At 41.0% G+C, this 10,889-nt stretch overlaps 2 protein-coding genes across 4 annotated transcripts; one reads left to right on the top strand and one right to left on the bottom strand.

Annotated features, from left to right (window-relative positions):
• On the top strand, positions 1–1,452 carry mrpl14 (mitochondrial ribosomal protein L14). Of its 2 annotated transcripts, none has more exons than XM_029450005.1 (3): positions 1–220; positions 629–731; positions 962–1,452. In XM_029450005.1, exons 2-3 carry the CDS (start codon positions 652–654, stop codon positions 1,323–1,325), a joined length of 444 nt encoding a protein of 147 aa, XP_029305865.1. In that variant the 5' UTR covers positions 1–220; positions 629–651; the 3' UTR covers positions 1,326–1,452. The 2 variants fall into 2 exon arrangements, with proteins under 2 accessions (XP_029305865.1, XP_029305866.1); XM_029450006.1 differs by lacking the exon at positions 1–220 and adding an exon at positions 270–424.
• Positions 1,453–1,639: 187 nt separating this feature from the next.
• LOC115020111 (calpain-1 catalytic subunit-like) lies at positions 1,640–10,827 on the bottom strand. Of its 2 annotated transcripts, XM_029450004.1 has the most exons (22): positions 10,629–10,825; positions 8,302–8,548; positions 7,051–7,120; positions 6,831–6,949; positions 6,600–6,733; positions 6,315–6,483; positions 6,078–6,161; positions 5,906–5,991; positions 5,698–5,772; positions 4,892–5,052; positions 4,630–4,799; positions 4,492–4,503; positions 4,118–4,329; positions 3,994–4,033; positions 3,808–3,873; positions 3,601–3,658; positions 3,347–3,411; positions 3,182–3,250; positions 3,019–3,097; positions 2,803–2,916; positions 2,663–2,721; positions 1,640–2,583 (listed from the first exon to the last, which is right to left on the bottom strand). In XM_029450004.1, the coding sequence occupies exons 2-22, from the start codon at positions 8,545–8,547 to the stop codon at positions 2,557–2,559; spliced, it is 2,115 nt and encodes a 704-aa protein (XP_029305864.1). In that variant the 5' UTR covers position 8,548; positions 10,629–10,825; the 3' UTR covers positions 1,640–2,556. The 2 variants fall into 2 exon arrangements, with proteins under 2 accessions (XP_029305864.1, XP_029305863.1); XM_029450003.1 differs by having other exon boundaries at positions 6,078–6,483; positions 10,629–10,827.
• Between the last annotated feature and the right edge of the window lie 62 nt (positions 10,828–10,889).

Raw genomic sequence — 10,889 nt, 5'->3', positions numbered from 1 at the left:
CCCAACCAGTCCAACTGGAGGTTTAGCGTGTGACGTAAATAGAAGTAGATCTTAAAGAGAGACGACACATCTTTCTAGCTTACGCCATGACCGTAGCGTTTTTATTGCGTATATTCTATACTCATTTATTTCTATGTTTTCCCGAGCGCGTTTATATGACGTCAAGACAAGTAGCAAACAAGCTAACTGGTGTCGGTAACCGCGTTCGCAGTTTCTTCAGGTATTCTGATTTTTACGAGCAACGTTTAACAACATTTATCAAACCAAAGCGTAGCTTTCTATTTGCCGTGGGGAGTGTTTATCCCTTTCCTTTTATATGCTATTGCATGTTGCGTTTATCAGCTAGCTCGACTAAATGCGGTTGGTCGCGTTTTGTTGACGTTACGCTTTTGACATTGGCGTGGTGGGTGTGCGTGATAGAAGGGTAACATTAACGAGATAGATATTTTAATATCGACGCTTTTCAATCCAATTATTAATGTATCTGTGTATTTGGGGCAAAGACAAAACCAAATGATTCTGCTCCATGATTAGGACTTGTCTGGCCACCATGTGACTGTCAGCTAATGCTAGCGATATGCAAACCCTTTAGCTTATTAGCACCTAAACACACAACTTCTTTTTCTAGCTTACACGGTATTCGCTGTCGTTATGGCTCTCCCCCTGCTTTCAAGATCCCTCACTGGGCTCCTTGCAGAGTCATCGTCCATACTTCAACAGAGGACTTTCAGGTAAGAGATCTTTCTGTCAAATGTTATTGCAGCAGTTAAGACTTTGCAGGGATGTCATCTGGGTATACACATGTTATTTAAGTTGTCTACTAACCTAAATCAATTTAAATTATTTACTGACCGTCACTGATAGAGCAATGACATGTTTCAGCATTTCTCAGATATATATTCAAGTCCCCCTCTACTCAACAATGTTTGTTTATTTGTTTATGACCTTCATTGTCTTTCAGTGTATCTGCTGTTGCAGCAGCTATTCAAAAGATGTCAAGAGTGCGCGTAGTGGACAACAGCTCTCTTGGAGTTACACCATATCACCGTCCCCCAAGAGTGATCCATGTCTACACCTCGAATGGTGTAGGAAAAGTTGGTGACAAAGTGTTGCTTGCCATTAAAGGACAGAAGAAGAAAGCGCTCATCGTTGGACAGAAAATGCCTGGAGAGCGCATGAGTCCGCGCTTTGATTCGAACAATGTGGTTCTGATTGAGGAAAATGGGAACCCAACAGGAACAAGGATAAGGGTCCCTATACCCACACATCTACGTAAAGAGGGAGATTTCTCTAAAATCCTGGCAATTGCTACTGCATTTGTTTGATAACTGCTTCAATCAGCTGTTATATATTTTTTATATATACATACACACACACACACACACACACAGTACATTTCACATCTGCTGGGGAAACATGTTTTTGTTTTCAATAAACTTTAAAAGGAGCATACACTCAGTCTCTATTCTTAATGTATGTAATAGACCAAGCCTTTGGCAGCATGTTTGACATTTTACTGAGGCCTCTCTGTGCTTACAATAAATATAACCTTTAACATAAAAGCATATTATAGGAGTGTCTGGCAGTTTGAGCAGCCAATGAGGGTCAAACTCATGTTGTCATGAACACACTCAAAGCATGAACCTCAATATTTATTGAAGGCACGACATACATTCACAACACAAAACGCATGACTGGCATATTTTTAATAGCCGTTTATAACATGGTGTGTGCATAAGGCATTTAGTATCATGTGTTCCCTGTAAATGTCACTTCAGTGGACTGATACAGTATTTCTCACTAGCAGTGAAGCAGCTTCCTTAAGCTAAGATGTCAGTAAAGTAAGCTGCTTTGCTTCAACTTCAATTGAAGAAAAACATTTGTAATATATTAAGGCTAAACTTTAGAATCAGATTTAAATAAAACACTGACATTATATTAGGTCTGTACTGCCATCTACAGGTGCAAGAATGAAACTACCAACTCAACACAGGTAATCATTTGCCATTGCATAATCTTTTCTACAATCAGGACAAAATGGAAACCGGAGTGCAGAATAATTGTGGAAAGAACTATAACACTTCACCTTTTAAATCATTGCAGTAACAGACTTCTTCAGATTTCTTGCATTTTTCACATTCCTTAGTGAAACAGCATTTAGTGAGATGATTGTTAGTACATCAGTTGACATTCATACAGACAGTAAAACTATAATGTTGAAATCCAAAATCAACTTGCAACAATGCACATTACAGCTAATGATTTTTGTCATGCACAGAGTCATGCTGTTTTTACAGAGATGACAGATCTATGACACAGTGACTGCTTCATACTATAGGTTTGCATAGATTCTAAAATCCGGCCGGGAGACACTTGGCTTGATTGGACTTTGGATTCCCGTTATAAAGCTATTTTACTACTTTATGTACGCTGAGGTGGGATGTGTTAAAGGATTGACGGGTTGCAAAGGCTGAGGGGTCTTCAGTTCTCCAGGTTCATGGCAATCTGCAGGCACTGTATCTTTGCTCTATCCTCCTCCAGTGAAGACGGTCCTCTTCAACCACACATTGTCAGGTAAAGCCACTGGCATTATGAGAAATCAGGTTAGATGAACAGTAAAGATTCAAAAGAAAAAATAAATACATTTTGTAACAGAATTCACCTCTGTGACATTCATCTCAGCCTCTCCTGATCCCTCCTTGTCGAACTGCTTGAAAGACCCTGTTTAAGTTTTCACAATTAATAATAGTCTGCAAACATACAATATACATTTAAAATAACATCTATTACAATAATACTCACTAAACATAGCTTCAAGTTTGACCAAGCTGCAGATGAAGTTGTCAAAGTCAACCATCTCGTTCTCCGCATACCGGGCTACCAGAATCTGGTTCAGTCTGTTATTCAGTTTAAAACCTACAGAGGAAGACAATGACAATAAAATAAAGGCTTAAACTCCTCAAGTGTGAGTGTGTGTACAGTATATAATTGTAGAAATGATAATCAAAGGCAGTATACCGGCTGCCTCCACAGCAAGACGCATCTCATATGAGCTCATGGCGCCTGACTTGTCGAGGTCAAAATCTCTAAAAATGACCTGGAGACAAAAAAGTAAGTAGAAGTACTGAGAATCTGAGAGTGAATAATGTTCCTCTGACGTTAATATTTTATGTGTTCTTACCAGCCACTTTCGGATCTTGTTCCAGAGGATCTGAAACTCCACCAGCCCTAAACGGGCACTACCATCTTTCTGGTAAACACGGTGTTAAGGGGTGAAAACACACACACAAACAATCAATGTTATTATGTTTTTGATCCATTACTGCCCGATTAATCAAGAGGATACGTCCATCAGGTTGATCATGGTCCTGCATGATTCCATACTGAAGCCATCAGTCTTCAGATCTTTGTCTGAAACAAAAAACCCTTATCTGAAACACTCTGGTCTGCAAAGAATGTTCCACAGAGGCTCGTAAGAGAGGCAGCCCAGGAAATGAATGGAGTACACTGGAATTTAATACTGTAATGGCAGATGTAGTATTTATATGTCAATTACCTAGTAGCTATGAATTGTTAACTAAAAATAAACAGAAAACTCACGCCGGGAGACGACTCTGTTTAGAATGGTCCGAAGCTCGTGAATAGAAATCTCCATGTCCTGGAAAAGCACAGAGCACAATTTATCTTCACCATAACAAGGGTGATACCATTTAGGATGTTTTAAGCTTTATATATTATTTAAAAATACAAATACAAATGCAAACAAAGATGCAAAACAGTAAGACAGATCTGTTGTTTAGAACTTGCCTCTCCTGCTAGCTGTGCGAACATGGACTTAAAAGAGTCCTCAATGTCGTCTTCAGTTAATTCCTCCTGTAGGAAACCACAAATATAAAAAGGCGTCGGTATATAAATCAGGGTCCTAGCTATTTCCTGCTATTTCTATAGTATAGTTTGTAAAATTTTATTTTGTCACGTCATACTGCCACATACATCATCTCCTAAATCGGCAGAGATTTCATCATCCAGTTCTCTGCAATGAACAAAAATATATTAGCATGAGATTTGAATTTCAAATACATAAACGGACATTAAAAGACACGCAAAAGACACATACTCAGTTTCTGATTGCTTCTCAGTGAAGACTCTGAGGACAAAGTCAGCCTCCTGACTCGGCTCAAAGGTGGAGGGGACGATGAGGTACTCTCCAGGGGGCAGACGAAGCCTCGTGCTCACCTCTCTCAAGTTGATGAAGGTCTCAGAGCGAGCGCATGATGAGTGGCTCAAAAAGAAGTTTTTCTTTAAATGGACATTCTTGCAGCCTTTGTACTAAAGGTTGTAGGAAAAAACAGATTCAGACACATTTTCATGTTTTGAAGTCGATTTCATTCAAATCATAAATACTCTACATTACTGCCAACCATTATGCTTTTTTTAAAACATGATCTGCAGTAAATAAATAGTGGTAGTAATAGATGCTTTGTTGCTTACCTCTTCTGGAATCTGCACAAAAGAAGATAAGGGGAAACACATAAATGAGGTGAGGCAACATTTAAAAAGAATGTAAACATGTGAATAAACTATGAGAAAGGCAAGGGGACAATACTGATTTTCCATCTCTGTTTTCACCTCATAAAGAGCAAAGCCAATGGTGTGCGTGTCCTGACCATGGCGCCGATATTTGCGGCGGTCCTTCTGCATGAGAGCTACTAAAAAACTACACGCCACCTCATTGTCCTCTGGGTCATCATCCTCCTCCAGCAACGTGATCTTGTACTGAGGGTTGATCCAAAATGTGTCTGCACAGATGATACGTTTGCATTAGCCCGTTTCATCGTCTACGTCAGCATGTAGACTTGAAAGGCATTTTTTCTGTGATTCAGGGACTCACTGGGATTGTTCCTGCAGCCTCCAGCGGTGCTGCCTCTCCTCCACGTGCCGTAGAACTTCATGGTGTTCCAGTGGCTGAGACCGTCCTCACCCAGGGCGTCAGGAGTTAAGTTACAGATCTCTAGCCGAGAAAACTGCCTCTTGAATTCACTGAAGGACATCCTGGTAGAATGGAATAAATGTGTTGTTCAGAAACCTGAATGCAACTTTTATAAAAGAACAGTTTTGAGGAATACGTTCATTTGCTTTCTTTCCCAGAGGTAGATGAGAAGATCAACACCACTCTCAAGTCTGTATGGTAAATATGCAGCTAAAGTCAGCAGCCGGCTAGCTCAGCTTAAAGAATGGAAACGGGGGAAACAGCTAGACTGGCTCTGTAAAACAAATCAAAATGATTATGCTTATCAGCACCTCACTGATTATATATAATTTGATAAATCCATATAGCCCCCATAAAACAGAACAAACTTATTTTTATATTTCGGATTTTGTATGATTTGTTTGCATTTGGACAGTGCCAGGCTAGCTGTTTTTCCCATTTCCAGACTTTATGCTAAGCTAAGCTAAGCTATCCTTCTCCCCAACAGACGCTGACTCAGGTGACATCACTTGAGACAATTAATCAGATATGGAGCGCGCAAAAGGCTTTATACAACTTTCTTCACAGATGCAGTAGAGCTGTTAACAGCATATGTAACTCGTGTAACTCTCTGCAAGAAAGTGAATAAGCGTATTTCCTAAAATGTCAAACTAGTCCTTTAATATAGCTACAGTACATACAGTACAACAGCACCTGGCCCATCTTACCAAAACTCCCCGTCTTCCATCTGAAGATGCAGGTCTCCTCGTTCCGAAGGGTCAATCTCATCCCATTCAGGGGAACTACACACAACCAGACAAAAAGACCGGAATAAACATTCAGTAAGAGACATAACTCACAAAAAACACAATAACCAAACAAAACTAGGGACAGAAAAAGTACACAGGGACATTTATTATACTTCGGTACACTCACTTGTCACTCCAGGCACCAGTCCATTCCACCTGACCCCAAGGGTTACGTATTCGGATTAGGCGTTCCATGTTGCCCCGATAATCAACCTACATAAACACAGATTGATGAGCAACTTTTAATATTATTCATAATGGAAACCAATTAAAGACAACAGAGTCATACACAGACAGACCTCCTTCAGTCCAGTGAGGGAGTACGCGTGGCCCTTCACAAGCTTCTTGAATGTAACAGCCTCCATGTCGAAGGCACTGGTGATCTGTATTAAAATAAGAAACATGATTACTGCATCTGAGTATGAATTCTCTGGCACAGTAATAAACCAAAGTGCTTTTAATGTTATTGGCTTTCTCAAGATGGTGCAACATTGATCCGCGTGTCTTGGTGGTGTGCCAGCGCTTTCAGCACTTACATCGATGGAGCAGCCCAGCAGAGAGCCTCTCTCCAGGGCTTTGGCAATTATCCTGTGTAGATCTTTGGGGGCACTGCGGAGCTCGTACATCTCAGATACACCACCTGTGAAGTCCTCGAACCCTTCGGTGGTGCTGCCTCCGGACAGAGCCTCGTAGGAGCCATTCAGCCTGATGCCGTGTGAAAAGAAACACACTTGCCATCAACAGCAGCACTTCAGAATGTGATTTAAAACTTCCCAAATAGATAATTATTTAATAACTACGCAAGCTATTTTAATACCTACTTGGCATACGCCTTCTCTAGGAGTGCACTCCAGAATTCATTGCCCTCAGCAGAATGGACAAACATGAGCTCTCCGTCTTTGACAGGCAATCTGTCATCAATCACAACGTCTACCCATTCGCCGAACTGCCAGAACTGCAACACAGAGCAATAATCAACAACTCCATCAATCTAAACTGCTTGCCTTACACTTGATAGGAAGTGCACAGCATGGAAGATGATCTTAAAATACCTGAAAGTGGAAGATTCCAGCATAGTCGTCTTGGAAGGACTGCCCATGTGGGACAACCCGATGAAGAAGCCTCTCGTTCAGGGTGAGAGAGGCGATGGCAGCCAAGAGCCAGCAGTCACCTGCACGCGAGAAGAAGCATCAAGCAACAATTATCTGATTCTCTCTCTCTTTTCTTTTTTTCAGGACAGATTCAACATTAACAATAACAACAAGGGCTCACCCAGCGCTCCCTGACAGATGTCCGTTCTGGTGGCACCACCCACAATGAACTGAGGGTCATCTGTCAGTTCCTATAAAGAAATTCAATGTCTGAGTGAAGACAATCAAATCAATCAAGTTTCTGAATTCAGACTAGTTCACACATTTTATCATCTACAAAGGGATAGTTGGGATTATTAGAAGTGGGGTTGAGTGAGGTACTTATCCATACTCATTGTATCAGTCGATGGTAGTCAGGTACGCTATATTTAGAATATGTTCACCGCTTTTACCCTGCCGTCAGACAGCTCTTTCCGACTAGGAACTGAAGTCGTTATATCCATCTATGCTCTCTTCAAAGCTACCAGAATTGACAAAAACAGTCATTTTACCTCGCAGAACACAGGTGCTGCTGGTCTACCTCTGCCTCGATCGGTTAGTCTGTTTGTGTTATTGTGTTTCTTTGGTGAATCCGAACTAACCCTTTAAAACACCAAAGTCTCACAATAGTACACTCAATATGGATAAGTACCTTATACAATTCAAACTGCCCCTTTAAAAAGGCGACACATCTTTTATACCATGGCTATTCTTGCATCTACGAGTCAACTTCCTGTGTTTTAATGAAGCGGTGTAAACACATGTCGGACTGAGGGAGTGGTCAGAGAATACCATGCGATGCCAACAGCTGCAGTGTTCGGAGGAGTTCCTGTCCCTACTTGTCCTATTCTGTCTGAGTTTGCAGACAAGAAATAACATAGTGTCATATGATGTTTGTTTATATGATATGCTTCTTCTGTTGAGTCAAAACACATGCCTGTTGAGAAATATTACATACGAACTGTGCTCATCATGATAAAGTGTCCAGCTTTCAGTCTGGAGTCTTAAAAACATTGTTTCATCTGTATAAGGGTGTATAAAAAGTATATTTGTTATCTTGTGTCCTACTTAACGTATTAAATATATCAGTTTTGTTGCCACTGTTAAAATTAAGCATACTCTGAGAGGATCTAAATAATGTTTAATTCTCAAAATAGCAGCATTTCATTTCTTATTTTGCAAACCTGCCTTTGGCATAGAGACCAGATGGTGATGAGCGATATATCCTAACTGTACTCACACTATGCTATTTGAATGCATTTTATTTGTATTATTATTTTCTGTTTCATTGTTTAATGAGACTGATGAGACTTGTTTATTTATTTTGTAATACGATACTTCGAAGGCTGTCGGGGGTGGTTTGTTGTTTTATGCATTAGAAGTAACTGCTCACTGTGGGTCTTATCCACTCCACATCCATGGTTTTGGAGGAATTTGGGGCGAGTTCCTTGAAGCCCAGGGTTGGAGGCTCAGCGGGGAAACAGTCGTCTTCAAACAGGCAGCCGGACTCCACACATTCCTGCTTCAGTGCCTCGTAGTCCTGGTTGGAGAAGGGCACAGCCTGCTCCTTGGAGCCCATGCCTTCTGCTCGCAGCCTGTTGGCCTGTATGGTTGCGGATATCCCTCCAGTTGGATACATACTAGTGTGAGATAAAAATATGGAGCAGTGTGAGTATACACAAGTCTGTCTATAAATAGCAAGAAGCTAATCGGCGGCACACTCTTGTCTAAGCGTTACAGCACAGCAGTCAGGTGTGGGAGCATGTGCAGAAAAGAAATAGTCATAAAAGTGATAAATTAGATGTTAGGTTAGGTTTTTCATGCTGGTTGGACTGAATCTGCCTTCGACTAATTAATTCTACATTATACAGTTAGCCTAAAAGTAACACAAAGCTTAACTTAAAATAAATTATAACAAAGAGCAATGGCCATTGAGGAAACTGAGATCGGGTTCTTGGCGTTCTATCTGTTCATGTATTCAATTTGTAGGTTTAGCAAACTGAGGGGATTTTACATTCCACAAGTACCAACACCACGATGGGGCTATTTCATTATTTTTAGACTCAATATGTTTGAGGCCAACAAAATAATAAAAAATAAAAACAAGGATTCAGAATTTTGTTCCAGCCAGTGTGTAGAGGACTTGACCTCCCTGCTGATAATTAAAAATATAGAATTGAGCAGTTAACTGAATAATTCAAATGAGATATAATTAAAAAGTCTCCGGTCCTTCGCTACAGCCCTGTAAAAGGCAAAATCCTGCAAGAAAATAATTGTCATGTAAAATCAAAGTAAATGTGCTGTAAGCAGCAGCTGAAGCAGAAAATAATAGACGTACAGAAAATATCAAACTTTGATTCCTGAGGAATGTGACAATAGACACCACCTTAAACACAACAAACACAGAAATAACAAAATAAATATGATACCTTGTATAGGCAGGCTGAGATGGGGAATGAGACAACAAAAAGAGAGAGAGAGAGAGAGAGAGAGAGAGAGAGAAAGGTCATTCAATCAAGTTTTGGCGCTGGTAAAGGTAAAGGGCTTTTTCTTTCAAATACTGTAATTTGGACTGGAATTGCAGAACCCTGCTCAGCCCTAATGTACTAGTGTTTAGCACTCAGTCGGGGTCTTTCTCTCCTGAATGCACTTAGCAACTTTCAGGCAAGTCTCCAGGGAGGACATAATAGCTTTGTGATGACCAGGAGAAACCAGGAGTTAGAAATAACCAGTTACATCAAGAAGCTGGTTGTTAGATTTAAAGTTGTTACTTGGCTATCCCTTTCTGAATCAGTGCTAGAAAAACTGTGACATTGTGATCTTGTATACCGATCTGCTCCACTGGAACAGAATCCTAATGAGCTCAGATCAGGAAACAGTGAAGTAAGGAGGGGTAAACAGAATAGAGCTACAGTGAGGAGGTGATTGATTAGGATAAAATGACTTTAAATGGAGTTTCTATAATGGGTTAGAAAGAAAAAAGTGACGTGTTGCTGTGAAAAACAAGCTATGCTTTCGATAGAAACAATTCTGCAGGCAACAACATTGTGATAGGGCCAGCCCCCTGACACTGAGGCCCCTCATGCCCTGAGAGTCTGCATGAATGTCCCTCTGCTCTGTCTAACAGCTAGACAAGAGACTACTGCTGGCTGATGACCAACAGGATATCTCTATTTTCCCCCAACGGGCAGAGAAAAGCTGAACCAGGCATTCCTTTGATAATGATGTCATCCATAGGACTACAACCTCAACAATGCCCTAACACAACCAACAGCCTCTCTGTCAAAACACTGGGGTCCCCTCTACTCTAAAAGAAAAAAAGGCAAATGCACATAGGCTACTTTATGTTGGTTGCTTTGGGAATTCAGAGGCATGCTAACTATCAAAAAGTACCAGCATGTCAGCCATGTAATGCAGCTCAGATTGTTTATAGCACCTGTTCACTAGAACAAGTGGGCCTGTCTTTTTTATGCGCTCTGGCCTGCAGCCTCTCACAACATATCCTTTACAACACAATCACACACATGACGTCACATCTGAATTAAATGTGTGTCTGAATATGACAGATTCATATTAGTGTTACAGTCGTCGTGCAATATATTAAATCAAACACACCGCACGGTGGCCTGCACTAGAATAAACCCGTGAGGCACCGTTAACTGTAAACTGGCTAAATTAGCCCAATCTGTGAAAGGAAATAAACAAGACGACTACACTCACCACCACTTTAAAGGCAACTTGCGGCTCCTTCTAAATTGGTCGGATTGTGTTAATCGTGTAAATCTGTGAAAGTGGGGCAGTGGCTGTTTGGTAGCCAGGAGGAGTGCAGGTCCAGCCCTCTCTCCAGTGCACACACTGCAGGACAGACCCAGAGACCAGCCCCTACAGGAGGAGGGGCCACTGCTCACACCCAGCACCGCACACTGCCGCTAGAGGTGCTGAAGATAGTGGGGATCAAATCAAATATACAACTTTAATAGG

Source organism: Cottoperca gobio, chromosome 15 (genome assembly GCF_900634415.1).
Source record: "Cottoperca gobio chromosome 15, fCotGob3.1, whole genome shotgun sequence".
Classification (NCBI taxonomy): Eukaryota; Metazoa; Chordata; class Actinopteri; order Perciformes; family Bovichtidae; genus Cottoperca; species Cottoperca gobio.
The sequence above is the reverse complement of the archived record's forward strand: the minus strand, read 5'-3'. Positions and strand labels throughout refer to the sequence as shown.